This window comes from Euwallacea fornicatus, chromosome 10 (assembly GCF_040115645.1).
Source record: "Euwallacea fornicatus isolate EFF26 chromosome 10, ASM4011564v1, whole genome shotgun sequence".
NCBI lineage: Eukaryota > Metazoa > Arthropoda > Insecta > Coleoptera > Curculionidae > Euwallacea > Euwallacea fornicatus.
Genome location: NC_089550.1, coordinates 2,553,473 through 2,581,424, shown reverse-complemented (window position 1 = coordinate 2,581,424; position 27,952 = coordinate 2,553,473). Strand labels below are relative to the sequence as shown.

Genomic DNA, 27,952 nt, shown 5'->3' with positions numbered 1-27,952 from the left:
AACTATCGTTAAAAATAGTCCACGTAATTTGATCGTTTTAGGCAAAGGTACTACGAAATAAAACAATTAATAATGCTTTATTTGTCAGGAAATCACCGCTGATGAGACAAAACGATGATTTTCTTCAGTTCTTAAAGGCTTTTATTGTAAATATAGCATCACAGCCTCCTCAAACGCCCCAGTCTAGTTGAGTCAACTAACCATATGTTCACCCTCACATGACGATTTACTCCAGCTGATAGGCATAACCCTTATTTATCGTAGCTTTAAGCGTTTTCCTTTTCCTCCATATAAGAAGCACCATTTAAGCTTCTCATCAAATTACTTGCCTTAACTTTCGACTTTTGCTTGAATTGTTATAGTCTTAAGCAACTTACTTTCCTCGTACACCGTGTACCTCGCTCTCAAATTTAAATGATTCCGCTCTTCTGCGTGGAAATTCGTGTGCTTTTGTAGAGAAATCGTATTTGATAAAATCGAGCCACAGATCCAGCATTTAAAGCTGATGGCTGCTACTTTCAAGCGTTTTTTCGGAGGTTCCTTATCCACCTTTTTATCAGGATTATTACCTTTATTTATGTCTGTCATCTCACTATCATCATTTGTTTCAGAACCTTTTATCAAATTTTTAAGATACTGCTCGGACAGTCTTTCTAACTGGATAACTAATTGAGGTTGTTTTGCATTTATTTCCAACTCCTCATCAGGTTTACCCCAATATTCATCATTTTCCAATTTAAGATGGTTGAAAGCATTAGCTCCATAATCCCCTAAATAAAAACAATAATTCTTCCAATTCCCACAAGGCTAACACATTACTTACGGAAATACAGTTCCTCGTATTTATGCCCCTTTACCAAATGCTTAAAGAAAACATCTTTCTGTTCGCAAATATAAAGGCAAAACTCCTCTGGACACTTAAAACTCTGTGCTTGGCCCTGAGTGTGCGCCAACGTCTGATGCACCTTCATCTGGAACTGTGTATTTGTCTTGAAGTGGCAGCAAGAACAACATAATAAATCCTCGTCCTGACTGGCGGCTTCATCAGGCTGCTCCAAATTACACACTCGCACATCCACTTCCGCTAACCTCATGTCCAAAAGTTTGGCTTCGAAATTCTGCTTCTGTCGCCGAGTAAGTCGGTCCAGATGTTTCTCGTGTTTGTGTATGTAGAGGTCCAGCACGTCTCGACCTTTAACGATGAAGTAACGACTTTGAAATCAGGACATTAATATAGCCTTTACGGCCAATAGAAGAAAATTCTGGCAACTTTCCAGGGCAAGGTAACTTCCATGGAAGTAAACAAATAAACTGACGATCTACTTTTACTTCATCGTTTCCATGGAAGGTAACTTCTTTGAAAAATTCTCAGGAAGGGTATTTTTCGGAACTTATTTATATACATTCGATACTTACTTCGAAAATCACATAAATCGCATTGCGTTTCCGGATATGTTACTTGCATGAGACCCTTAAGTACCTTGTTTTCGTATTTGTAGAAAGAGAGAACTCGGAACCAGTGCTTCCAGCCATGTTTTACAGCTCGTGGTTGCTCGTCGGTGTCGTAATAGCACAAGGTGCAAAAGAAACGGACACAGCCTAAGGCTTCACTATCTTTCTTCATGTGATTTAAGGCTATCCTAGTTGATTAAAAAAAATTATAGAAAAAGATATAATAACAGTTCTTGTTAAAAATTAACAGGCCTAACAAGGGGGCAAATACACAAATGCACTTCCAAGTCTTTCGTCGAGTCATTCATTTAATCATTCATCTCCTGATACTCACTTTTCACTGCTCGCAATTTTACTCAACAACCTCTGAATAGCGGTCTTGCCCACAATTCCATGGACCTCTATCAAATGCTCTCTCAACTCAGTTCTAAAAAGTAATAAAAATCCAGTAAATAAAACTTAAAATTCAACTGTACATACCGATTCTGACCCTCATATAGACAGAACCGGGTCGGACACACCATGGCGACGGAAGAAGACGGATCTCCACGATAATAAATACCATCGAAGTCATAATTATGTACATTGATTAAATGGCGCTTGAAGCCGCCTTTGTATTGCGAAATAAATTCACAATCCTTTTCTGGGCATTGTCTCAGCACTTTTCCCTTCCATGACCAGTGAAAGCTCATTTGATGCGCCTTCATAAAAGTCGAGTCAAATGTCTCGAAAGAGCAATCATCGCACTTCAAACTATCATCTTTTTTCTCATCAGGTGCTGGTTTTTTCTTCACTTCCTTTGGAACATCGCTAACTGCATTTAAAATAGTCTGATCTTTGGTTCCAGAGTAGTGAAACGTCACAGATCCAACGGTGCCTCCTCGATAAATCGTATTGAAATCGACCGGCGATTCGTGCTGTTTCTTGCCATGTTCATAACTCTCTTCTAAGAGCCCTTTAAAAGAGCACTGTATGCATTGCAAAAGCCAGTTTTCGAGGTTTGAGGTGACCCTAAAAAAAAAAATGGTTAATTTTAGGCATTCTAAATAATAGTTCTCACCCGTGAAGAACGTAATTATGACAAAAAAACTGGAATTTTTCTTTTATTCTCATATCGCATATTGAGCACGTAAAGCTGTCATCAACTTCTAGTTCATGGTATTCAGAAGAAGTGGGTCTGTAAGGCAATCAGCGTTATAAAAAAAAAATTGAAAGCACAGTATGAAGATTTAAGTACTCTTTTCTCCGTCTTTCCGCCTCCTTTAGTTCCTTCTCCAGCGACGCTTTTCCTATAATACCATGGACTTCGATTAAATGCTCCCTCAAAACGTTCCTAACGAACAAAGCCCTCATTTTAATTGAATTTTTTTTGTTTATTACTATGCTCACTTGTCGTTGGCCTCATATGAACAATGGTGAATAGGGCAATTCAGTGGTTCTTTCTGCGCGAAGTCCTCCACCTGGGCTTTCTTAATTGTCTCTAGATTTGAATTCACATTGCCTTCACTGTACGTAGTTCGAATATTTTGTCATCAAAGTCTTATTGTTAACAAGTTTTATACTTACCCTTTTTGGTCTTCTGCATTGCCCCACCTGTCTTCCGCTATTGGTTTCTCTTCAATACAATGGACTGCCATTAAATGCTCCCTCAAGGAATTTCTTAATTTAATTATTCATTAAATTTTAATATTTTCTCACTCTTGTCATTCAATACTTACCCGTCTTTAGCTTCATATGAACATGAACCAACACAACAGGCCAATGATTTCTTTTCCAGATTAGCAAACATTTTTGCTACAAGAACCTCTGGAGAAAGCAAAGAATCGTCTGTTTCGTCAAGATCTTTGTTATATTTTGCAGAGGTGTTACTATTTTTGGCGATTTTTGAAGGTATATCGTCAACACTGAAACTTTATAGCTCGAGTTAAACGACTTTTATGCCCAGCTTTATCAACCTTAATAGTCAGGTGGCACAATTAAGAGCCTAACTGCAAGGGTTGGCTCTCCCTGTTAGTACTACTACCATTAGATATCAGTGCACAAGGTGATTATTAATGTGGAAAAATATTATTGACACCACATTACAGTACCATTCTCCTAGAAAATCATAGCTTGGGTGTTTATTTCTTAGGCAATGCACCTATGAATGTGTACCATGCAGACTCTCAATTTTTTTTACATTATTTATTATTCCTTTTCATTGGCGTACCACAGAATGATGATAATGATATATTCCACTTGAAATCAAACCTATATGATGACTTACTCACCTCTCTTCATTAAGACTTGGTTCATCTCCTTTACTTCCATTGAAAAGCTCTTCTCTGAAAAAAAATAAAATAAAATTGGCATTTCTTAATTTAGAATTAGAAACTTACGCATAACAATCATTTATTTTTGAAACAACCAAAATATCTTGCATATCATATTTGTGAATCGTCTTCAAATGACGCTTAAAGTTAGCCTTTTCATTAGAGCTGTAAGAACAATCTTTTTCATGACAACATATCTTTTGATTTTTTGACTTTTTTTGGCACAAACTCTGATGAGCCTTTAGATACATCACATTTTTGGTCACAAAACGGCATCCTGAGCAAAAAAAACTCTCAATTCGTTTAAAAATTTCTTCTTCAGTTTCACCACTATTTTTCAGTTTTATAGAGGATATGTCACAGGTGCCAATCACACTTTTGGGAAGAGCATCCCAAATAGTTTGATCCTTGCTTGAATAATAAAAAGTGGTATTTCCAAACACATTTCCATGGTTTCTAACATGGAATGTCACTTCAGAGGTTTCATGCTCTTTGCCATGCTCATAGCTGCTTCTAATAGTTCCTTTGTAAGGGCATAGACGGCAGATCAGCACCCAGTGGTAAAGGTTCCTCACTTTGCTATCAAACAAATGTGTAAGTTAAACCATATTTCCTGTAAATGCTTAGTTTTACCCATGAATAAAATAATTGTGACAGAAGAATAGGAATGTTCCTTTGATGCAAAACTTGCATTCGCCACACCAGAAGTCTGAATGAACATGATCTCTATGCTTCTCCAAACCATGTGAAGACCGTGCTTTGAACTCACAGTCAGGACATTGGTCCCTAGAAGAGAAGCAGTTGCAACTGGTCAATGTGATAACATGAGGTAACAAAAAGGGGTAACATTTGGTAATGTTGCTAAATTTTTACTCAGAAGTACGTAATAAAGAAAATCTCACCACTTAATGTCCATTTTTTGGCTTTCATCAAGATCCATAGATGAATTTCCTGCATTAACACCCAGAGCCTCGTTTTTTAGTTCAATTTCTGGCACATTGTCCTGTTCCATACAATCACTTTTATCTACAGGAGCAACTAATCCATTGCTTTTTTTCCCGGGCACACACACAGTCTCCATATGTGTCATGCACTCATTCATAGTGAAAAAGGTCCAGGAACACTGACTGCACTCTATAATCCCCTGATTAATATCCTCCTCGTGAATTTCTTTGTGTTTTAAAAGGCTTGTCAAATCAGTGCAAGAATAAATGCAGTATTCACACTTAAAGGTGGCACCATCTTTTACTAGTGGTTTCTTGTGTACCCTATGTTTATGTCGGTTTTTGCAACATCTATAGATATGAAGTAATGCTTTAAGAAATGTGAGGCTCACAATTACTAAAATGTGTGTTAACTGACCTGATGAAATGCTCTTTTAGCTTCCGCCTCCAATAGGTTTGGTACATACATACTGTACAGTGGTAAATTATATTGGGTTTAACATGGGCCTAGGGAAAGAAACATCAAAACTTTGTTATTTAGACTTACTTTGGCTCCACTGACCTCTACGACTATTGATATTGTTTCTTCATGTGGGCCATTATCATCGGTATCACTATTGCCAAATATACGCTGCACGGTGCTGTTAGAGCTATCATTTTCTTCCATTGGGATAGTGAATTTTACCCAGGCAGTAAAATAATTCCTTATTTGTGTTCTTTAGAACAAAAACACAACAAAACCAGACATTTGAATAAACAAATAGGTTAGGAATATAGGAAGAATCCCAATGTATTATGAACTCAATTGGTCCATGGATGCGCGGGACCAGCTACAAATTTTGTACGGCGCATTGCGCAACACGCCTTTGACGTTGCCTAAAAATTCGAGATTCGAACTAAGCCGTGATGTCTTCGACGTAGCTCCTCGTTATTGTACCTACTTTTCCGCAACAATCCGAAATTCCAAATTTTTCTTTAAAAAAATAAATTGTTTATTGAATTAAGATTAGAAAAGATTTTTCTGTGCATTTAATCAAAAGTAATATAGTGTTTTTCACACCAAACCTAAAGTTGCTGTATTTCCAGTTTAATTTAACAAAGAAATTCACTAATGAATTTTTTGTAAACAACCCGAACATTAAAAAACGAGAATTTAACAATAAAAAAAAAAAAAGTCGATTTGCCAAAATCTTTTAAACACGCTAAAATTATAGCTATTTTGCCAATTTTCGTCACATACATATCTTTTAAATAACAGAAATATGGCTAACGACGAAATGGACAGCTCCAGCGATTCCAACGACGATAGTGAGACCAAGGCAAGCACAATTATTTCACCTCTTTTTATTACAAGTAAATTACCCCCTTCATTGCTAGGTTGCAATGGTACGCGCTAAGCAGCTGGAAAGGATCCTAACAAACAACAAATATATATATGAGGTCCATGATGAATTAGTGGCAATATACAAGTCCCTTGGAGATCTTGATTCGTTACGAAGTGCTTTCAAATCCTTCCATGAATGCTATCCCCTTACCCCTGCCTTATGGATGGAATGGATTAATGTGGAAAAAAACTTGGCAACCACAGCAGAGCAGCATGAACATGTCTTTGAGTTATTCCAGCAAGCAGTTGATGATTATTTATGTAAGTTTCTAATGCTTCTATTCAAGTATTAAAATTGGGGGCGAATTTAGCTGTAGAGTTATGGTCAGAATATGCACAATTTGCCATTGGGGCAAGCACTCTGGAAAGAACAAGATCAGTATTAGAGGCAGGAATTAGTAAGGCAGGGTTAGTTTGCTGTAATGGATCGTTACTATGGGCCACTTATAGGGAAATTGAGAACTTGCATGTTTCAATGCATAAAGAGGGCTCAGAAGAGTGGAAGAAGCAGGTGATAATTGTATACAAAAAGCTAAAATTGTTACTTGAGAACATGCTTTATAGCTATTAGCTTTAGCAGATGTTTTCAAAAGAGAATTATCTGTGCCTTTAATAGACATGGAAAGCACTTATGAAGAGTGGAAGGAGTGGGTGAAAACTCTACCTGAAGGGCTAATAGATTCCAAGTCGGTAAGTAACATTCATTGCAGTATAGGTATTTTCTAGGATTTTGTAATTCATGCTTCATATATTAGGTTGAATATGGATATAATAAGGCAAAGAAGGATTTAGAAGTGTACAAACCATTTGAAGAGAGACTTCTAACTCCTAAATCTAACCACAATTTGCTGGCAATTTACCAAGACTATATTAGTCATGTATCAGATCCATCTACAGTTATGTGCCTCTTTGAACGAGCTGTCGCACAGCTTTGTCTCACCCCAGGTACTACTCCCATTTGAAAGGTTTTATAGATATATTATTCACATATCATTTCCAGAGCTTTGGTTGAGCTATTGCTCTTATATGCTTAAATTCGATGATCTGATCTTGCCAGTCTGCAATAGGGCCTTGAGAAATTGTCCCTTGAGCGACTCGTTGTGGGCGTTTAAAGTAAAGATTTTGGAACATTTAAAAAAGGAGGATAGCACAATACTTGAGTGCTTAGAAGAGGGAATATCATATATTGCTCCGAATTTTGGTCTAGAGTTGTGGCTGGCTTATTTGGAGTACTCTACAAGGAATTCTCAATCAAAAGAGATTTTGTATAAGCGTTATAATCAGGTCAGTTCTTGTTAGTTGATCAAAGACATTATCATTAAGTATTAGAAAAACAAACTTAATTCTGGTAAAAAATAAATAAAAATAATGAAAATGTGGTGCTAACGAAGGGTTTTGAGTCGTCTGAACCATGAAAAGTTTCTATTCGTTCTAGGTATTTATTTAAAAAAAAAAAAAAAAACGAGGTTAGTTCTGTTGGTAGATGTATACAGCTTTCTGTGTATTTTAAGCGGGAGAAGGTTTATTATAATTAAGATTACTTTGGTTCTATATCAAAAAAATATTCTTGTTTAAGGCAATTGAACAACTTGAACTAGGCACCAAAAACGAGCCTCAATGCAAAGTCAGCCGCCTTTTTAGTCGTATTTTATACAAAAATGGCGACAAAGAAGAAGCCCGCAAATTATGGAAACAAATCCTCTTCAAATCACCTAATAAAGGTATACATGTCTCAATTCTTTTTCATCACAAGATAACCACATTTTCTACTCTCTACAGATTCTGCAATTCTATGGCTTGAATACGCTAATTTAGAAAAACAATATGGGGACCCTCAGACTTTACGCTCAGTCTTCCAAAAAGCTGTAAACTCCATGAGTGTTTGGCCACAGTTCATCATTGACGAATGGCAACTGCACGAACGGCACACTGGTACTCTTGAGGAAGTCACAAAGTGTCTGCAAAAGTGTTCAGAAGCTGTTGAAAATTTTCAAAAGGCGAAGCTTCAGCCATCTACCTCAAAGTGGCCAAAGAAAAGTGAAAATTTAGGCAAAGGCACTAAGAGAAAAACAAATACGGAATCTTCAGAAAGTGACTCAAAACGTATTAAAAGTCAGTCGGAAGGAGATACGAAAACAATTAAACTTAAAGTAGAGAAAAATCCAGAAACTACAGTGTTTATTAGCAACCTACTTCCATCAGTGAATGAAGAGATGATTAAAAAAATATTTCCCAATGCAGTGAACTTGGTAATAGTCATGGATAAAAGAGGCAAATCTAGATGCTTTGGTTTTGTGCAGTTTAAAACGTCAGAAGAGGTAAATGCCTAAACGATAGTTTGAATTTCTGAGTACTTGAAGTCACTTTTAGATGATGGTTGCCTTAGCTAGGGACAGGGAACCACTAGACGGCCGCCCCGTGTATATTTCTGAAATCAAAACTGATAAATCTGAGAAAAAGCCTGTCTTCAAATACGCGGCCACCGAAGAAAAGAACAAATTGTTTATTCGCGGGTTGCCAGTGAAGAAAACGAAAGAAGAAATCGAGGAGATTTTCAGTAAATTCGGCGCCGTAAACGTACGGTTGGTTCTGCACAAAAGTGGTCAACCCAAGGTTGAATAACAACCATTATTGTTGTGTATTTAACATTTTTTATTTTTTATTGTTTTAGGGTTTAGCTTACGTGGAATTTGAAAACGAGTCTCAAGCCACAAAAGCCATGAAAGAAACAGATCAAACTACAATCGACGGTCACGTAATAACAGTGGCCATAAGCTCACCCCCACCCAAGCAGGATAAATTCAAAAGTGGCGTTTTTGATAAAAAGGGCGAAGATGAGCCTTTGAGGTCCGCACGAAGTAAGCTACAAACATCAATGTTACCCAGAACCCTGATGCAAGCAAAACAGAAAGAAGGTAATGGGGAATCTGCGAACAACGGGGTAGAGGAGGAACCCAAAATGAAGAGCAATAGCGATTTTAGAGCGATGCTGTTGAAGAAATAGATATATGAACTTTAATGATTGTTTTAAATTTGGCATTTTTAGTGTTGATGCAGAAGTAACTACAATGAATATAAAATGATAATAAAATTATAACGTGGGAGTTTATTACTTTAAATTTATTGTACCTTCTTCTGTGTAAATGCTAAACATTTCAAATTTAAGCTATTTCTTGTTATACTCAATTAAAGCTTATTCGTATCAGTTTTTGTAGTGGTCGATGTGTAATTACGTGCGTAAATTGCATTTGTGTTCATTAGAGTAATTGTTTAGATTTAATTTTTTACACGTTAAAAGTATTATTTACACAAACGGAAAGAAGTGAGGGATATTTAAATTTGACATCCAAATTTAAAATCATAAACTTTTTTGGAAACCTGTAATTTCTGTGTTTTTTGTAGTCTAAATGGTCATCTTTGACGGGTTACCGTAGAAAATCGATTAAGATCGATAGTTTATATCTTACAGGCGGACCCAAAAAAGATCTAAAACGATATAATAATTTAAAACTTATGTTTTAACATTTTCTGTAAAGTGGTGGAACTTAGTTCGTTTTTCGTTAATGTATTAAATTAAAGCTTTTTTCATTCCTGTTAACACAATCGATTTTACCTCTAATTAAAAAAACGCAGTAGCCTATTCAATGAAAACTATTTTTATGATTTGTTCTTTTTTTTAATATAAATGATTGAAAAAATATATATGTGTATATTTCTACAATAGCAGTTATTTTATTTCTATCTGTTACCCGGAGGCCATCTTAAGAATATCAATAAAATGATTTTTGTGAGACGTCATTTGTGTCAAGAAACATATTTTGATCTCTTTTTATCGTATAGCTGTAGAACAGAAAGAGTACTTTCCATATAATTATAAGAAGAAATGTATCAAAATATAACCCCACTTTACCGGTGTTTACATTGTGGATTTGTAATTTTGAAAAGTTTGTTATCAGTTTTTATTAATATTACAATTTATAGCAATAAATTCGATATATTAATTTGTTTTGCGTTATAATTGAATTTAATTCAAATGTTTGCTTGTTCCAGAAAAATAAAAATTTCATTATGAGGTCTACATTGAAACTTCAGTTCTAGCTGTCTTTTCAGTTATTTTGGTAGCCAAATTTTGGATCTTTATAGACTCATTTACTCTAATATAGTTTTAAACTATTACAGAATGAAATTGGTAAGTTGAACAAACATCCATATTTTTTGCGAATTATATATTAATTATTGTTTAATAATGTTTGTTTTTGTGACAGTTTTCCCAATCATATAATTTTATAAAACAGGTGCGGTTTTTAAATGTGCTGTAGCTTTGCCAGCAAGATGATTTACATGGAAATGAAGAAATTGGGCAATACTTAGCTTTAATTTTGTTTTTTCCTTTCCACAGTACTCTTTAAGCAATGACCCAAACAAGCCATGCCATGTCCTGACGTTCCGAGAGGTTACAATCATGTTTGATTGTGGCTTATCAATGCAATCTCTATTGAGCTTTTTGCCACTGTCATTTGTACCTTCAAACCGGCTACTTAATTTGAGCAATTTTATGCCCCCTGAAGTTTCGGATCCAGATTTGGAAGGTGTAAGTTTTTAGTTTCTTGTAACCACATGATACTTAAACCTGTAATTCATAAAGGAATTAAAAGAAAATGGTGATCGTGTCTTTGTGGACTCCCCACCAGAATTCTGTCCTCCCTTAGACAAACTCATTGATTTCTCTCAGGTGGATGTTATTTTAATATCCAATTATCTCTGTATGATGGCTTTGCCTTTCATTACTGAAAACACGGGGTTTCAAGGTAGAGTTTATGCCACTGAACCAACACTCCACATTGGAAGGTTATTTTAAGTTTGTATTCCTTTCACCAACTTTTGAGCAATAATGATTAAATTGTAGACTTCTATTGGAAGAGTTAGTAATTTATATTGAACAGTGCCCCAAATCATCATTTGCCACTCAATGGAAGAATTTTGCACATAAATGTCCCTTTCCTTTAAAAGAAGCCTTTATGCCCAAAAGCTGGAAGCAAATTTACAACATGAACAGTGTCAATGCCAGCCTGTCCCGAATCCAGATGGTGGGCTACAATGAGAAAATTGTAGGTTCAGTTTCACTTTTTAAGTGTTTATTGAGTTTTTATGGAAAGATTCCAGGATGTTTATGGGGCTCTGCAAGTGCTTCCAGCCAGTTCTGGATATTGTCTAGGCTCAGCTAATTGGATAATCACATCAGACCATGAGAAAATTGTGTATTTAAGTGGATCCAGCACACTTACCACTCATCCCAGGCCGATGGACCATAACGCCCTTAAAAATGCTGATGTTTTTATTATGTCTAATTTGACTCAAACACCTATAAGCAATCCTGATTCCATGTTGGGAGTACTTTGCATTGTTGTGGGTGAGTCTTTTCTTCTCATGTTTGACAAAGCTTTTTAAGTCACCAAGAGAATTTTAGGTTTGACTCTAAGAGGAGGTGGCAATGTGTTAATTCCATGTTATCCCACAGGAGTAGTGTACGATTTGTTTGAATGTTTGTCAGTTAAAATGCAAGATTTGGGAGTATCTAATTGTCCTATGTTCTTTGTATCACCTGTAGCAGATACTTCGTTGGCCTATTCAAATATTTTAGCTGAGTGGCTCAGTTCAGCCAAGCAGAATAAAGTATATGTACCTGACGAACCCTTTCCTCACGCCATGCTAGTAAAAAATTCAAAATTGAAGCATTTCAAGCATATTTATTCGGAGGGATTTAGCACTGATTTTCAAGAGGTATTATTGACACTAATTTTAACAAGGGATTAAGAAGGTATTTGCAGCCCTGCGTGGTTTTTTGCGGACACCCCAGTTTACGCTTCGGAGATGTCGTACAATTCATCGAGTTGTGGGGCAATAATCCCCGAAATTGCATAGTTTTTACAGGTTACTTTGATATATTTCACCTTCAAATTGCTTTATAAAAATTCGTTTAGAACCCGACTACGATTACATTGAAGCTTTGGCTCCGTATCAGCCTTTGCAGATGAAAATAGCTCATTGTGCTATTGATACTTCTCTTAACTTCACCCAGGCCAACAAGCTAATTAAAGATTTAAAACCCACCACTTTGGTTGTGCCTGAGAGCTATACTAAACCTCCAGTGTCAGCTCCAAACCTTACTGAACTGGTCATTCACAGTAACCCAGATGTTAACCTAATTCCTTACAAATGGGGTGAAGTGATCAATTTGCCTTTGAAGAGAAAGCAGGGACAAATCCTCCTCGAGAGTGGTGTAGCTCAGAAGATTGCTCCAGTCGAAGTTAAACCTGGTAAAATTTCAATTTTGATTCAATTATAGTTTATAATAATATCAATTTTTAATAGGAATTAGCTTGTCGACTATTACCGGAGCCTTGGAAGTCAAGGATAACGTACATAAAGTACAAGAAATCAACACGAGTCAGAAGTTACTAAACCAGAACGTGAAATACGAGTGGGGAAGTGTGAATATAAACGAATTCAAGCAAAAACTCTTTCAAGAGGGCATTACAGATGCCAAAATGGAATCCCTTGGTGGGAATGTGGTGGTGATTCATTTGCAAAATGAGGACGCATTAATTCAGCTCGAAGATAACAATACTCATGTTGTTTGTAACGGGGATGAAGCATTAAGAACTAAATTAAGGAATATTGTTATGCAGTGTTTGAAGACTTTTTAAATTATATTATAACGTGTTTTTAAAAATGGATTTGAGTTGATTTAAAAACTCCCTTTTTTCCCTTCTGTTGTAAAAAGTGGTGATTAGTGCTTACGATATTTTATTATTAATTGGAGTAGGCAACATGGTATGTGGCATGGCAAGCGCTGTTACATCTACAGGTTAGGGGGAACATGACGAACAGCTGCACATAACCCAAAATCCACTGGCAAAGTCTTTATTTTCTTATAAATTACATAAAAATGCATAAAACTAGGTAATTTTTTTCACATTTGCTAAGAATTTATGTAGATCTATAGAGTTGACACATTTATAATTCTAAATGCAAAATTCCTGCATGTGCTAACTTACTAAATGTACCATTAACTTCTGTAACTATTTAAGTTCTATGAGAGTTTTTTGTATAAGAATAATTAAGTACAAGTTACCACCGATTAACCATAATTGACTGACTTAAATAATAGACTTTAACATATTTCTGACAAAATGGTGAATGATAATTTTAGACTATGTTATGTGTATTTATTCATTCCGCGGTGGTTTTGATTGGTCAGAGATGGGGGATCTGAAAAGTTGTCCCTGACTTAAACAGTTACATCCAAATCTCATTTAAATCACGTTGAGTTTCAGAATCAACGTAACTATATTTACCCTAAACTTCCATTAAATTACAATATAATAATAATTTTTATTTGTCTGATTATACACTCAATTAAATAAATTTGCAGTTGCAATATATTAAAATATTCTTGTTCGATATTAATTAAAAAACCTTACCTTTAAACTAATGCCGCAACATCTTTTTTTATTTGCTGCAACTTTGCACCATCAACTCCTCTCTTGAATTTTCAATTATCTGCCTCCTCATCTGAGTTAGTTGCTTCAAAAATGCACTCGGGCTGCATGTGGGCGTTCTTTGTCTTTTGTGCGTCTTCCGTGGCAAGCTCCCATAGTCCGAAAACGTCACCGGCTGGCTCTCCAAACTGGAATCCTCCACCTCCACATTGCTCAAGTCCCAAGGATTGTACCTGGGCTTCTCAAAAAGCAGTTCATCTTCAAAATCTTCAGAAGCGATACTGATTTGCCAGGAGCGTGGCGGTTTGCTGATTTTCTCTTCTAGCCTTTTACAGGAGTCCTCTAGCAGGGCTTCGTATTGGTTTAATGGTGCGTCCCCAAATAGCGAGGTTTGAGAGGATGAGGATGTAGTCATAGGGCACGTTTGAGTGGATTTCAGCTTCTTTTTACGCTTACGTGGCAAATTGTCCAAGCCTGAGACGTCGTTCAACGTCACTTGTATATCAAAATCGTCCAGATGGGGCTGTTGACAGTGATTGGCACCTGCGCGGCTTAAATTTGCTATGAGCAGCTTGGCCTCCTGAAGAAAATCTTTCATGGCATTCATGAGGCGGTCGCTTTTTTGTGACGTTTTTCGGGAGAATTGTACTCTTTTCTGATTGGCCAGGTGGTAGTCTAGAGAATCGGGGACGTTGCTCAGAGATAAAGAGCTACTGCTGCTGCTGCTTCTGCTGCTGCTATTTCGTACATGATCCAAGTGGGTTTGAGTGTTAAATGCGCGGCTTCTACTGTAATTTTCTGCCTGTCTAGATGACTTTGCTTTAGCGAAACTGGGGCAGAAGTCTGGAAGAGATTTGCATGTATCCTTGCTTTCTTGAATAAAACTTTGCGGGGCTTGTGCAGTTAGCACTTCCACGTTGTTTATTTTTTCTCTATGCTGAGGCACCGTCAAAACTTTGGCGGTATTGGCGCATACTTCTTCTGCAGGTATATAATTTGCAGTTTCAAAATTTACCTGTGCAATGTCGGCCACTTTCTCTTGACAAGGCTCTAATGAGTTGTGATTGCTAATCAAATCCGGGGTGGGGAAGGACACGAGACCTTCCAGACTATCCTCTGATTGGTTGCTGCTGGAGTAGTTGTGCGAAATGTTGATGTTGACCGCCTCCGTGAAAATCGAATTTTTGTCGGCGAGCAAATATTTGGTAAATGACATTTTATCCTCAGATGAAACCGTCTGAATTCCACAGCTTCGAGTAACCACTAAAATGTCCCTAACAGTGCCCTCTATGAACTGATTCAATAAAGTGCATTCGATTGCAACATCTTTCCCGCAGCTCTCCATAGAAGTAGTAACATCTTTCACTTCGCAAACGTCCACTTTCAAGTCCGAGCAATCAGTCGCTGCTTCCTTGACGCGCAAAACTGGAAAGAGTTCAGTCTGGGTCTCCACATTTCTGCTTCTGTGAGCTTTCAAAGCCTTCTGCGTTAGTTCCCTCAGTCTACTTCTGGCATTGCTGCAAATTGACAACTCCTTGGCCACAGGCAGATTCTCAGTGGAAGTCCCGATATCCTGCTTTTTCACTTTATTGTACAGGCGACTGGTGACTGCAGCTACAATCTGCGCTCTCGGTTTACCATTTGAGGTGTTCTGCGCCTGTTTACGCTCCGATTTTTTAACTCCCGACAACTCAGTAACTACGCCTCGATCCGCGAAATGTTTTTCAGGCATCAGTTTTTTTTGGGTTATAGTCTTTAACAGAGGGGAACTTCGGTTGAGGCTCTGGCGCTTCAAAGATAAAGCTGTTTGCTTGGGCTGCACCGAGGGAGGCCCAGAACTACCGCTCGACATTCTTCTAGCGGAACTTGTCGAAGAAGAGGTTCCATGTTTCGGTGACTGCAAGGATTCTTGCGAGCTGAAGCTTTTGTTGTCAGTGTCGATGCTATAGGAACGATCAACTTTCTTGGTCTTCTGAGAAGTTACCACGTTCATTATGGGAACTAAAGTATCTGATTTTGAGACCAATACTTGGAAATCTTCTTGAGGATTTTCAAATTCTCTCTAAAACATTATTAAAAATATTTTAAGGAAATGAAAAGGTTGAAAAGTATTACTTGACGGGGCAACGAGGAGAGCATTAAAAGATCTCTAAGCTGGGCAATTTCAGCTCTCAACTTCCGAATGGTACGCTCTTTGGAGTCTTCCACGATTATTGGTTTATAAACGATGAGTTTCGCACGCTGTCCGAATCGCAGGGTATTGACAGTCTCACTGTAGCACTGGCTGGACGGTGAAACCGCTGAAATATTCAAAATCATTATATTAATTACATCATTAACACGCACGCCGTACGTTAGGCAATTCGAAGAAGATATCTACGCCACTTTTATAATACGTTGGCGAGCTGCCAAAGCGGCGTAAATGTACAGCCTGCACGCAATATGGGCTTCTTTAGAAGCCGATGTTGCTAAACATTTATAGGCCGATTTTCTTCGAAAGTTGACTGGAGATCTTAAATCGGAACTTACTGGCAACCATTACAGTATTGGAGTTTCCCTGGAGGGTGTCCTTGAGAAGCCATGTGAGGACCGAGTCCCGGTAAGGGACAAATTTGCTTCTTGCGTGGACAAACCCTTTTGAATAGTCCGCTGAAAATAGAGATTTTTCGTTTTTGTTTTGGCAATTAAGTTGAAATAAAGATCTGTATCAATGAAATTAATCTAAAAATATTTAGTGCCATAAGGATAATTCTAAGAAAAATAGAGATATATTTAATAAGCTTCCAGTAACAGTGTCAAATTTTTAAATTATTGGAATTATAAGTTTTAAGAAAATCCTACTTGAGAAATAAAATGCTAAATTATAGAGAGATCCATTTGCACATTCACAGCACATTGCACATTCTACATTTATGATGTTTCGTAGGCTTCCAGTGAAGAAAAAAAAATGTTGTAATAATTGTTAGAGCGTCGAATCAGATCTTTTTTTGTAATTTTTCGAAGTATAGAAGTTCCTAACTTTAAATAAAAAAATCTACGCCAGTGGTTTTTATGCACAAATATTGACAAGACATAGTAAGAGTTCTGGAAAAAAATTAGATCTTTATAGTAGGCGTTTAGAAGGGTTGTCAATTTTTAGTTGCCTTGCTTGTCTAAAAAATTCCCACTTTTTAATTTTCGAATCATCTATACCAATTTAGTTTATCTACTTTACGCCTTAACTTAAAAACTGTTAAATTTTTACACCTTCATATGCATGGACCCATGTTAGATGTAGGGTTAATCGCTATAAAGAAAATTTATGAAACTTTACATAGTAAAATGAATAATACATCTATAATTTAAATAAAAAAAATTAAGAAGTTAAATAAGGAAACATATGAGCAGAACAATTAAAGACACTTACAGAAGCAAAATTAGAATCCCCAGCACCGAAAAATTGAACCGAAAACTATGCAACAAGCCTAGAAGTTGCATCTGAAATGAAGAAGTTTTAAGAGTCTGGACGAGCCGACGACGAGATATTTAGATCTAAAAATTCACTCCAGAAATAATACGCCTGGATTTGTCGGGCAACACTTCAGGGGCGACACGCACGTTTATTTTCAATTTTCGAATGCATTTTGCGAACTTCTTGCTCAACATACAGCCAAAATCAACCATTTTCGCAGCTATTTTCTACTGAAATTATTGCTTTTATTATACCGATGAACATGCCACCTTTGGCAGGTATAATAAACTAAGCGCTGCCACTGGTACGAAAAAGAAAAAATACCTCAAGAAAAGAATTCCTTGACAGTCGAATGTAGTGTCTTCCGGTTAAAAATATTTTTGAATGTAGGTTATACTAACATAATTCTTAGTTTTGAATAATGCGTAATGACCATTTAAAATAACGCATTTGTCTTGGAGTAAATTACCAAATAGGCGTACTGTGTTTTTCCTAATACGGATGCCTCAATTCATTATTTTGTTGGTAATAATGACTACCGTATACGATTTCAAGCTAAACTTGTTTTAATTGTGAAATTTTAGTTGTCAAATGTTTGAAAGTCTTTTAGTGCCATGAAATCTAATTCAGAAATATTTAACGAAAGAAATTAAGACAATATAGTAGGCTGTGCACTAAATAATTTTTTTACTCCCCTTTTCACTTCAAATACGAAATTTTTAACTACTTGCTGCACTTACCTAGAGTCGAAATAACGTTGCCCAAAGCCACTAGACTCTTGTTGATATTGGCGCCCTCTCGGAACCGATTCGGACCGTATCCACGACTTCCTGCCCGTTCATTGCCGGCCAAATCCACAAGATGGAGCTTGACTCCGTCGTCGCTAGATACAGAGAAGACGGAGTGACTTCTACTAGATCGAGGGTTAGTGGCGGTGAATCCCACGCGGCGTCTATTGGTTCCCACTTCGAGACGCTCGAGTAGCTCTGTGTCAGTGGTTACGAGGTGTTGAGAGAGACCTGAGGATACCAATGTAATTTCATTGGAAAGTGTATTTTTTTTTATATCACTTCCGATTAACCCGGAAATGTTAAATTTGTCAAAAAACCAGGTTTGAGTTAAAGCAAAATATTTGCTGCATTAAATTACAGCGAACTATTTCCGTACACACATATATGTTGCTTTTTACGAAAATTCCAGCATAAAGCAGAAAGCAGAAAGATACAATGACTTGCTAACTTGAGACATCCTTTATATATTAGTGTTGATGCTTAAGCATAAGCATCACTAAGGGTTACAACAAATTCTCTATAAAATATACACGAAAGATGTATACTTCAAAAAGGGGGGTGGGGCGATAGGGCATATTCACACATTATTATTGTTATTGTTAAGACATTTCAATACACTGTGAACATTAAAGTTAACACAAAAAGTACTACTGTATTCACCAAAATATCAAGAAATTAAGACAATATCTAAAGATTTAATTAAAATAAAATAAGTCCTAATTTATGCATAAGATGTCCATAAATAAAAAAAAACAGACTAAAAAGTCAAAGTTCTCCTTTGGACTACCTTTTAATTACTAAAATGATCATTTTTGTTTGATGTCATTTTTGGTGAAATACAATGCGTGTCACTGTTTTGAATAATTTTGTGCGATCTACCTCTAAATACACAATATATTTTGTAGGAAACGGTTGTTCTCGAAGTGTTGTAAGAATCAGTTAATTAGCTAAAAATCGGATGCGATAGGTGCCTATCGTTAGAAGTTAAAATTGGTTTAATCCATCATCTTTGTTCATATCAATAATTTAAAACTATTGTCATGTTTATAATACACTTAGTAAGGTATTAAAAATCCATACCTTCAACATAGGGACCTCTTTTTGGATGCTCCCGCACCCTTAATGGCCTTTCTTGACCTTTCTTTTCGCTATCGGTTAATAGATCAGCGACCTTCTCGTTATAAATTTCTAAGTAACTGAAAATAAATTAAAAAAACTTACTCAAAACAAGCATTTCTTTACATACAGGGTTATTTTTAACAATAATTGTCGTTAATTTTCAAACTCTCGTTAAGGCTAAATTGTTATTTAAATTCCCGAGATGTAGACAATAAAACAGTCAAGTTGAAGCTTTCCTTAAGATCTGGGCGCCTTGGAATAAAGATTGAAGATTGAATTTAAGGGTTCCCTCAACAACTGTAAACCTGTTTGCCCCGTTTTTTGGCTACGAAAACCTACCGAGACTTACTCTGGATATACAAAATTCACATTTTACACGTCATGTTAACTGGAAGTAAAAATTGTAGAATCAAAATATTTGGTTTTTCGGTTATGATCAACATATTTGATACCTCCACACACTCACACACAATCCTCTTCTACTCTTTTATCGAAACTATCAAATATGGTAACGAAATCGGAAACTAATCGCGTGTCTTGCAAGTTTGAAATGCTCGCAACGAGCACGGAACGTAATAACGGAAAACACACTTTACCGCGGGGCAATCCGATTTGAAACTGAACACAATTCCATCGGTTTTCACACGAATTCCAACTTTTTCCCATCACCATTTATTAGTTTGAAGGCGATTTATTTCACAAGTCAATCTATTCTAATGAAACTAAGGTGCGGTTTGTTTCTACGATGAGTTTTTAAAACGGCTCTAAGCTAAATATTTGAAACTTGGAATTGAAAATTCATGTCTTTTCAAAGCCACCAAATAGTGATACATTTACTGTTAAATTAAATTTTTGGTAAGCATCTGTTACAATCTTTAAATATGTAGAATATATGCATTGTGAAGTAATAAATGTTTTTTTCTTGACACCATTCCCATACAAACCAACAATTGTATTACATATCGTATACAACAGACATGTAACAAGAAAGGTTCTTCTGACCCCAATTCAAAGTTTCTTACCTCACAGACACCTTCATGTCTTCGATGCTCAAAGCGCCATCTTCGAAATACTTAAAGATGTGGCGGCACAAGCGCGGCGTCAACCCTGGGTCATGCGGGAACCCCATCATAGTATGCGTCTTTCCTGATGATGTCTGCCCATAGGCTAAAACACAGGAGTGGTTGCGATTTCTCAACGAGGTGCCAACGATCTCTTCTACCGTTTCAAAAACCTAAAATTTTCAACGGCCTAGTTAAATGGTTTATGTATTATTGGCAATGGGAATATTGGGTAATGATGCTTATTTCCGTCGATAGTTTGTGTAAACTTTGGCAGGTAAATTAAACTACTCCTTAACTGTTTTTGAAACGCACTAAATGTGAAATCTAAGAATTATTATTACGTATTAAAACGTGTAAAAATGTAAGCCTCAGTCCTAATTAAGTTCTAATTTTAGCCAGTAATTGGACTGGATTGGAAAAATTATGTTTCGAGATATTTATCAGGATCACCAAATGACAATAGAATGACAGTTTTGTAATCGCCAAATTTATCAAATGCAGTGTGTTAACAATTAGCTTACTTGGTCTTGATTCGCGTCCTCCGAAAGGCAGTAGTCAAAGGCAAATCTGCGCACCCTTTCCCTACTATCTCCTGCATGTTGTTCGGGGACCTAAAAAAAATAACTAAATTGAGCATTGATTACACGCGTCATGACAGTATGTTCTCGGCTCATAAAATCAACGATTATCGCTTCATTTGAAAATCCATTCACTCATCTCTATTTAGCCCAATTTTTATAAATTGTTTTAGTATTTGTGTAGTTGATTATATTAAACTTACTATTAAAAAAAACAAAAACTTATTGTGTTTGAAACAAGAAATACTTCAAATTTCTATTCGTTTTAGTTCCCGAGATCTCAACGGTCAACGACTGGATCATCCTTAATTTGAGACATGAGTGACGTCAGAGTTAATGTAAGCACGAATTAAAGCACGAATTGAAGTAAATTAGTAATGGATTGAAGAAATCATTATTTTTTGAAACACTGAATTTTTTCATTTTCTTTTTTTCTCTTAATTATCTATTATTAATTAACTTTATAAAAATGGCTGTTAAATACATAAAATTCTACTCACCTTAGGTAAAAATGTGCAATAAGACTACACAAACTTAATTTTTGTTAATAGTGGGCTCATAGAGACCGCCATTGACGATAAATCTAAACGCGCGTTTTTAAATCGACAAAAATAAGTTATTTACGTAAAGAATTACACACAATGAGCTATACACAAAAAAAATAACTTTTTGTGATCAAAATGAAGACTTTTACAATAAAATAAACCAGAATACCAACGCTTGAAACTTTTCAATTTGACACAAGAATTTCGACTTCCGCCATGTTTACCAAACAAATGAATGCAGAAGCAGGAAACGGAAAGGACGTAAGGCGCCATGGAAATTGGAATCTGGCCAATCACAGCAGAGTCTGGCTTTGAATTTGAAATCTCCGTGCCTATATGATTTTAACATGATGTCGCTATGGGTTGAAATTGGGTGACATGAATATTGTTTGTATAAAATAACATGGATGATAATAATAAACGAGTTTTTGCATAATTGCCATTAATCATATTTTTTGTTTGCTGCTTTTTAAGGTCCTAAAAGACTTAAATGCTAGGGCTGGTAATTTTCCAGGAGCACATTTCTAAGGGAACGAGATGTTGGACCCACGATATACGCTTATATATTTTGGATTTACTGGAACATCCCGCTAGATAATTCAGTCCTTGTCCTCCAAAAAGGCCTTTTTTTCTTAGTTAAACAGCTAATAAACAAAAAAGTGACTCACTCGTGCTCCAACCTGTTAGTGTAATCAATTGACGTTACTAATTTTACTTGGGATACAGTCATGGATGCGCCATCTAATTATAAATAGGGGGCTTCAAGCATCATGTAAACACCTAATTATAAATGGGAACACTTCGCCATTTTTTTCAATGGGTTAACCTTAGCGGATTATTTCTTCACTTCCAACGCAGACACTACATATTTCATTGAAAATAGAACGAATGTTGCATTTTTAGGATGAGTTTATGTAGGTCTGGGTGGGAAACTCGATGCTTTCAGCTTAGTTTATTTCTTCTATTTACCAACTACTTTTACTTCCTCGCACTCTGGGCTAAAGAAGAAAATTAGGACGCCGCATTAGGTAGAGAAAAAATAGTTACGGCAATTTGTGAATTGGCGTGCGCTCAGGACTGGTTACGGCGGTTTGCTGTTTTGGAATGTTTCAAAATATGCTAAAGAAAATGTTTAACGTACAGGGTGTCAATTTGAAAATACGGTGATCTGAGGAAAAACAAAAAGGTAAAAAATCTCCCAAAAGCGTGTTAAAGGGGGCTAAGTTAATACATCATTCGGGACCCCTCTCTACATTGCAAAAACCATTTCAACGGATTTGTGATACCTTTTTTCGTTATTCAGATCTGGCATTGTAAGTTTTCAAATTGCCACACTGTAAATTATTGATATCTACCTATAAACCAGTTCAGAAGTTCATCGGTGTAACACACGTCAGATATGTATGTCGACGGACACGATTTTGTTGCACGGTACCGACTACAGATTTAGATCAAAAGAAAATCGTCAAGTCGCTGATTTATCGCATAGATTTGCCAAGATTTAAATTTGCCATTTAATGCTCTTTAGCCAAGAGTCGTTCATCATGAGTTTTGAAGCCTCAATGCACTGAATTTGTATTCATAGGTCTTTGTGGGATATTAATACATTTTTTAAAAAGGTTCTCATGCGGCTTTTAAACAATGTAAAATTTTCTGTGTAACACAACGAGTGAACGTGATTTAAACCTGTTTGACATCATGAGAGGACCCAAAAAATGTCGAGCAGTAAGAGGAAATGTTTATTTTGTAGTACATCAGACAGCAATTTTTGTTTAACAATTAAATTTTTGTATGTATCTCAGTTAATGAATTGAAATGAATTTTTTTAGGGTGTTTTTCGTTAGTTGTTTATCATGGCATCATAAGAACGTTTTCAAAGGTTTCTGTAGATTTTCTAAATGATGATTTTTACTAAAATCAAATAATACTTTTTTAAATTTGCCTCTCTGTATATTTGGTTCGTGGCAAGGGAGTGCGTTTGACCTACTTACCTTTACATTTGTCACTGCAATATTACTGCCATTTTCCACGGACACCACGTGTTGACCACCACTCTGCTTCTCCCTGAAATGACAGGAAATTCAATCTTTACAGAGAACCATTCATATCTTGTACAGATACTAAAGCGATAATAGCCATGTGGAGGCAAGATGTGGACACCTTGAGTGTCGCTCACTTTATTTTCCTTTCGTCGTCTCAAAGGATATTTGTTCCTATTAAACCGATCAAAAGCTTCATAGTGCGGATCCACTTAACAGAAACAACGTTCTGGAAAACCATTCTAATAGCCAAACTGGTGATTTAATGACCCTGTTTGATGTGTTGCAACCGAAGCAGATCAATGACGACGTTTTCCTAAAAATGTCATCGCTATGGAAGATTTATTGCCTTTTTACTGAGTGAAGTTTTCCAGAAAATAAAATGCTATAATTACTGCAGGTAGCACATTAGTGTATGAGAGTGCATTGACACTGCAAAAAGGTTGTCTGGAAAAACTGTATTGCTTATCTTTTCTATATTAAGGTATATAATATGTTTTTCTTGGCAGCGATTGATGTAAGAGACCATTTTCATGTTTCGAGTCTAAATAATATCCAATAACTCATATTTCGGATCTTAGTTTAAGGTAAAAAGTTACGACCCCTCATCTAAAATTAGCCCAACACCGCCCTCTCCCCCTCCCTACAACATTCCCGTATTTTTTGTTTCCTTTTTATTTAACTTCCCGTTTAATTGCCTCAAAAATAGAACACTGTATTATGATAAGTGGTCCATATTGGGGGATCAAATGAAAAATGGCTTTAATTAGGCACCAAGTTTCACTGTGGGGACCAACAAACATTTCTAGTTGCACTGAGACCGTCTGGGTGAGTTCAAATACCCCCGGTACAAACATGCAGACGCACCTACCTCACGTACCTCTAAATTTAATAAAGCATCCGCTTTGAAATATTTCCTTTCCTCTATTTTCCTTTACATTTTCCACATCCGCTCTTCGCGGCTAACGAACTGATATTATGTCCCGCCAACGACGACGCACTTTTCGGAACGAACTACGTATCGTCAAGTAGTAATAATTCGTTAGAAACTGTCTTTTCATCACGTTTACTCTTTAATTGGTCGTCAGGTGTGGAGAAAATGTAATTTTATTAAAGGGGTAATAAATTTCATGAAAATTCCCTAAATCCACAATCAGTCCTCACAATGCGGCAACAAGGGTCTTGATAACTTATTGTGTGCCGTACATGAAAATTGCTTGACGACACGTTCCTGGTCAACTCACGGGTTTCATAAAAATTGCTGAGTGGAAATTTTATTGACAATCACTCTAAACAACTTTTTGAAATTTCCTACGTTTCGGTGACACAAGGTGGCAACGTCGCAATTATTTCTTATTGTCAACGAGAGTTAATAAGATCTTCAGAAAAAAATTGTCATTTCTCTGAAAATTTAACGCATAACAAATTTGCACCACGAACCCACAAGAATAACCGTTTTTCGGTCACAGTCAACTTTTCTTTCACAAAAATCGGTCATAGCATTGCGAGCACGTTAAGACTAACTTTAGTATTAACTGAGACATTATATTTCCAATGGAAAATAAATGATCTGTGTTACGGATACCATGAGGAATTCATAGTTTAATGTCGAAATTGGCAACGTAGCGGTGCTCTTTTTTCTTTCAATTAATGTCCCAAATACCAAGAGTCATTATCCCTCAAAAATCTGGCATTTTCCAATGCACTGTTGTCACATTTTTCATAAAGTGCTGAACTATGAATAATACTAAAACTTCAACTAAAAATTTTGAAAGTAAAGCGAGCAGCCACAACGTGTCAAAAACCTCCCGAGATCCCCTCAATCACGTGCCTTCATGGCTTCCCAATTAATTATCCTTTTTCTATCTGTTTTGCAACTCTGTACTTGGCGATCTCGTTTGCCGTCATGAACAATTTGGAAAACAGTAGAACGGGGCTTTGTTGCCGTTTATTGTTCAGTGTCAATTTTTATAGGCTGAAGAATAAGGGGTAGAAATACGAGAAATGGGTAAGAATTCAAATTGCGTTAAGAAAGGATAATTGTCAATGACCTGGTAATGTTACAACTCAAAAACTAGGTAGCTGCTCATTGTCACTGTAAACTTTCTATTCTTATTGATAACTCTGTAAACTTCAAAACTTCGTCATTGATTAGTTATACAGGGTGTCGCAAGGTTGCTGCCATGTATATGAACATGTTTTAATTTTAAATAATCAAAATTTCCAAAACGTTTATAGCTCCGGAAACTATTCCTAACTCCATTTTGCTCCATCGCACAATTTCTCTTAAATTTTTCTCTCTCGCACTACTAATTCCATCAAAGACAATTGTCCGTTCGCATGCACTCTCAACCTTACCTCTGTGAAAGGGGCCGAACGCGAACAATCACCTTCAACCGCATGGTGATCCCAGCCCTACATTGAAACCCTAATTCTTCGGACCGAACAAGAACAATCCTGCTGTATGCTTCTGGAAAAATACGGTTGCGATCAACGATTAATAACAACTGACTGGAACAGACTGGTCCAGATGCTCGACGCCGTCTTTGTGATATTGCGAGGCTTCTCTGTGTGATTCTAAATTTATCCCCATCGACTTTAGCGCGAGTTAAACTTGAAGTTTTTCATTAGATACGTTTTGACGCACCTTTTTACCTTAAGGGCTTCACTTTAAAGTCACCATTTCAATCAGATTTCTTGTCACTTCTAGTAACCCAAATTTTTAAAGTAGGAATCAATGGACGAATTTGTTTCAGGTTTTGTGAAATTTCTGTCGAGCACCGTCGATGTTCGCATTAGGTCTCAGCCGAATTTGGCCATAGAGATCCTCTTATGCATAGCAGTCTGCATCGTCCACTTCCTACTCATAATCGAGATCAACACTACAGTAAGGCGAACTAATGCTAAGGCGGAGGCCAGGTTACGAAAGAAATATCCAATAAAGGGTTTTTACTTCAATGAAGCTCTCCTTACCAATACTGTTTTTGGGTCTTTTAACAGAAATCGAAGACAGTTCTTCTCATAGCTTGATCGCCATGAAGGCCGACACACAGACGTTCCACAATAAGCCGGACATTTATGAGAGAATCAGGAAGATCTACAATGTGATGAATCCAAGTGGGAGGTTTTGCAGTGAAGGCAACAACTTCGGATGGGCCCAATCTAAAGGGGATTCGAGGATGAAACATAGGTTTTTAGAAAGAGTAAGAAAGATTTCACCCAAGGGAAAGATTTTTTGATGATCCAAGGACTAAGGGTTACATGTGGTACCGGCCACATGGAGTGGGGTTGGGTTGGACAACAACTAAAGTGGTGGGCTTTCCCGGTCGGCGGTTTTTCTTGGGGGTGGATTATTAAAAATGTCTCCCAATGCGCCAGACTTGCCAAGGCCGACCCTGAGTTAATGTACGGACATCCTTTATCAAGGAGATAATTTCCATGGAAATGGAAATATTGACCAATCCTCAATGCTCTGGTGTGACTTTATTGTTTCCATATTAATTATATCTTCCTCCTTTCTTAACATTTTACATCACAAAAAAAAACAGGGACTAGAGGATTATGATAGCCCAAGGCAGTTTAACTACGACGTTACCTTTGAAGGAAATAGCGTAGTCCTACGAGCGCGATTTAAGCGCACTCACAGGACAATGCTGATTAAAAACTATTAATTTTCTCGTACTCATTTTGTTAGCGTTCTTCCCTCCAATTTCATCGACCGAAACTAACCCAACATTTCTCTCACATCTCCAGGTGGAACACCTTTTGTCAATCACTCCCTCTGAATACGTGAGACGCGATCGCGAAAGCCGAGAACAACGCTTGCGCTCCCCCTTCACTCCACTTCTCAAAAGAGCATTGAGCAGCGAGGAAAACGACTGCAACGTCACGGCCAAGACCGACATCCACCGGAATCTCAACACCCTCAAAGAAAATATCGAGCTTCGGTCGGCTAATGCTCAAATCACATGTCTCGCCTCGGCCAGTTTGGAGAAGCTGATGGAACAGGCCGCCCCGACTCACGTCTTAAAGACTCCAGAATTTGATCCTAAACAGTTAATGGCCTCAATGATTTGGTGTCCATATCTGAGATCTTCAAAGAGCAAGTGTGACACGAGAGCAAGAGGGAGGAGTCACAACGAAGAGGATGATGAGGAAGTTTGTTGTTTCGCTCTTAAGTCTAGGGACTCACTCACTGAGATATGTGGGAAGAAGTCCACGGTGCTTCATGAGCGACAAGAGGGGAGTCCGCACCAATTAAAAATCTGTATTGAGGAGTAATTGCTGAATTCGAACACTCTTTAGCTTATTGCATATTGATTCTCATAATAAACTTTCCGAAGTCGGTTCTAATAAATTGAAATTATTCGAGTGTTGTAAGTTCAGTTTCGTTTTTAATTCGATCGTAAGTCTTCTGAGTGTGGCAAATTAAATTTAGTGACAACGCCTGCGGCGCCTGGCACTGAGTTTTGCACAACTATTAAATATGGAAAAACTGTGTTATTAGATTAATTGCCGGCCTTCGTCTGCCAAGGGGGTTAGTTTGAGTCTTTTTTTTCTAAAATTAAATGAGTACTCTACGGGGAACGTTAAATCCACGGAGTAATAAAGAAATTGTAATAAGTCTTAAAATTTAAATAATCTAAGAGAACAAGGAAAATTATTAACAAATCTTCGTTCGGAAGAATGGCAACGCGTTTGGTGTGAAAGAGGACGGTTAGATCGAGCGAGGCATTTTTAGAAAGCTCATAATTGCGAAGGAGGTTCAATG

At 36.9% G+C, this 27,952-nt stretch overlaps 5 protein-coding genes across 10 annotated transcripts; 3 read left to right on the top strand and 2 right to left on the bottom strand.

The window, feature by feature from the left end:
* Nucleotides 1–70: 70 nt before the first annotated feature.
* LOC136341401 (uncharacterized) lies at nt 71–5,517 on the bottom strand. 2 transcript variants are annotated; one of them, XM_066286338.1, is made up of 16 exons: nt 5,271–5,517; nt 5,127–5,215; nt 4,667–5,059; nt 4,398–4,550; nt 3,831–4,343; nt 3,723–3,776; nt 3,171–3,362; nt 3,019–3,111; nt 2,842–2,958; nt 2,690–2,785; nt 2,513–2,629; nt 1,933–2,463; nt 1,787–1,879; nt 1,417–1,640; nt 824–1,192; nt 71–770 (listed from the first exon to the last, which is right to left on the bottom strand). In XM_066286338.1, exons 1-16 carry the CDS (start codon nt 5,373–5,375, stop codon nt 331–333), a joined length of 3,579 nt encoding a protein of 1,192 aa, XP_066142435.1. In that variant the 5' UTR covers nt 5,376–5,517; the 3' UTR covers nt 71–330. The 2 variants fall into 2 exon arrangements, with proteins under 2 accessions (XP_066142435.1, XP_066142436.1); XM_066286339.1 differs by having other exon boundaries at nt 3,171–3,356.
* Nucleotides 5,518–5,625: 108 nt separating this feature from the next.
* Nucleotides 5,626–9,695, top strand: Rnp4F (RNA-binding protein 4F). The gene is made up of 10 exons (XM_066286340.1): nt 5,626–6,027; nt 6,086–6,353; nt 6,404–6,603; nt 6,657–6,782; nt 6,848–7,037; nt 7,093–7,376; nt 7,669–7,813; nt 7,872–8,410; nt 8,463–8,705; nt 8,764–9,695. Exons 1-10 carry the CDS (start codon nt 5,971–5,973, stop codon nt 9,094–9,096), a joined length of 2,385 nt encoding a protein of 794 aa, XP_066142437.1. The 5' UTR covers nt 5,626–5,970; the 3' UTR covers nt 9,097–9,695.
* Nucleotides 9,696–9,975: 280 nt separating this feature from the next.
* Nucleotides 9,976–12,837, top strand: IntS9 (integrator complex subunit 9). The gene is made up of 10 exons (XM_066286506.1): nt 9,976–10,036; nt 10,143–10,281; nt 10,492–10,683; nt 10,738–10,940; nt 10,999–11,200; nt 11,256–11,502; nt 11,560–11,873; nt 11,921–12,023; nt 12,074–12,409; nt 12,465–12,837. Exons 2-10 carry the CDS (start codon nt 10,273–10,275, stop codon nt 12,797–12,799), a joined length of 1,941 nt encoding a protein of 646 aa, XP_066142603.1. The 5' UTR covers nt 9,976–10,036; nt 10,143–10,272; the 3' UTR covers nt 12,800–12,837.
* Nucleotides 12,838–13,000: 163 nt separating this feature from the next.
* Nucleotides 13,001–25,724, bottom strand: LOC136341482 (uncharacterized). 3 transcript variants are annotated; one of them, XM_066286503.1, is made up of 10 exons: nt 25,540–25,724; nt 23,134–23,206; nt 20,541–20,630; nt 19,978–20,189; nt 18,917–19,032; nt 17,786–18,064; nt 16,124–16,243; nt 15,710–15,894; nt 13,577–15,656; nt 13,001–13,364 (listed from the first exon to the last, which is right to left on the bottom strand). In XM_066286503.1, the coding sequence occupies exons 1-9, from the start codon at nt 25,581–25,583 to the stop codon at nt 13,605–13,607; spliced, it is 3,171 nt and encodes a 1,056-aa protein (XP_066142600.1). In that variant the 5' UTR covers nt 25,584–25,724; the 3' UTR covers nt 13,001–13,364; nt 13,577–13,604. The 3 variants fall into 3 exon arrangements, with proteins under 3 accessions (XP_066142600.1, XP_066142601.1, XP_066142602.1); XM_066286504.1 differs by lacking the exons at nt 23,134–23,206; nt 25,540–25,724 and adding an exon at nt 21,098–21,343 and having other exon boundaries at nt 13,001–15,656; XM_066286505.1 differs by lacking the exons at nt 19,978–20,189; nt 20,541–20,630; nt 23,134–23,206; nt 25,540–25,724 and adding an exon at nt 19,552–19,878 and having other exon boundaries at nt 13,001–15,656.
* Nucleotides 22,616–27,753, top strand: LOC136341484 (uncharacterized). Of its 3 annotated transcripts, none has more exons than XM_066286509.1 (4): nt 22,616–22,867; nt 25,938–26,126; nt 26,182–26,384; nt 26,935–27,753. In XM_066286509.1, exons 1-4 carry the CDS (start codon nt 22,858–22,860, stop codon nt 27,460–27,462), a joined length of 930 nt encoding a protein of 309 aa, XP_066142606.1. In that variant the 5' UTR covers nt 22,616–22,857; the 3' UTR covers nt 27,463–27,753. The 3 variants fall into 3 exon arrangements, with proteins under 3 accessions (XP_066142606.1, XP_066142607.1, XP_066142604.1); XM_066286510.1 differs by lacking the exon at nt 22,616–22,867 and adding an exon at nt 25,168–25,189 and having other exon boundaries at nt 26,935–27,752; XM_066286507.1 differs by lacking the exon at nt 22,616–22,867 and having other exon boundaries at nt 25,870–26,126; nt 26,935–27,746.
* Nucleotides 27,754–27,952: the final 199 nt, after the last annotated feature.

Bases quoted from the DNA above. Each gene is read 5' to 3' on its own strand.
- LOC136341484 (XM_066286507.1), top strand. From the start codon at position 25,919: ATGGACGAATTTGTTTCAGGTTTTGTGAAATTTCTGTCGAGCACCGTC. The intron at 26,127-26,181 runs GTTTTTACTTCA...GTCTTTTAACAG, and splicing joins AAAGAAATATCCAATAAAGG to AAATCGAAGACAGTTCTTCT. The intron at 26,385-26,934 runs GTAAGAAAGATT...TCACATCTCCAG, and splicing joins AACATAGGTTTTTAGAAAGA to GTGGAACACCTTTTGTCAAT.
- LOC136341482 (XM_066286503.1), bottom strand. From the start codon at position 25,583: ATGCGGTTGAAGGTGATTGTTCGCGTTCGGCCCCTTTCACAGAG. The intron at 20,631-23,133 runs GTAAGTAGGTCA...TATTTTTTTTAG, and splicing joins TTGCAGTGACAAATGTAAAG to GTCCCCGAACAACATGCAGG. The intron at 20,190-20,540 runs GTAAGCTAATTG...TGAAAATTTTAG, and splicing joins AGGACGCGAATCAAGACCAA to GTTTTTGAAACGGTAGAAGA.
- Rnp4F (XM_066286340.1), top strand. From the start codon at position 5,971: ATGGCTAACGACGAAATGGACAGCTCCAGCGATTCCAACGACGATAGT. The intron at 6,354-6,403 runs GTAAGTTTCTAA...GGGCGAATTTAG, and splicing joins AGCAGTTGATGATTATTTAT to CTGTAGAGTTATGGTCAGAA. The intron at 6,783-6,847 runs GTAAGTAACATT...TTCATATATTAG, and splicing joins GGCTAATAGATTCCAAGTCG to GTTGAATATGGATATAATAA.
- IntS9 (XM_066286506.1), top strand. The intron at 11,503-11,559 runs GTGAGTCTTTTC...AGAGAATTTTAG, and splicing joins AGTACTTTGCATTGTTGTGG to GTTTGACTCTAAGAGGAGGT. The intron at 11,874-11,920 runs GTATTATTGACA...AGGTATTTGCAG, and splicing joins TTAGCACTGATTTTCAAGAG to CCCTGCGTGGTTTTTTGCGG.
- LOC136341401 (XM_066286338.1), bottom strand. From the start codon at position 5,375: ATGGAAGAAAATGATAGCTCTAACAGCACCGTGCAGCGTATATTTGGC. The intron at 4,344-4,397 runs GTAAAACTAAGC...TTTGTTTGATAG, and splicing joins CACAATTATTTTATTCATGG to CAAAGTGAGGAACCTTTACC. The intron at 3,112-3,170 runs GTAAGTATTGAA...AATTAAATTAAG, and splicing joins TCATATGAAGCTAAAGACGG to AAATTCCTTGAGGGAGCATT.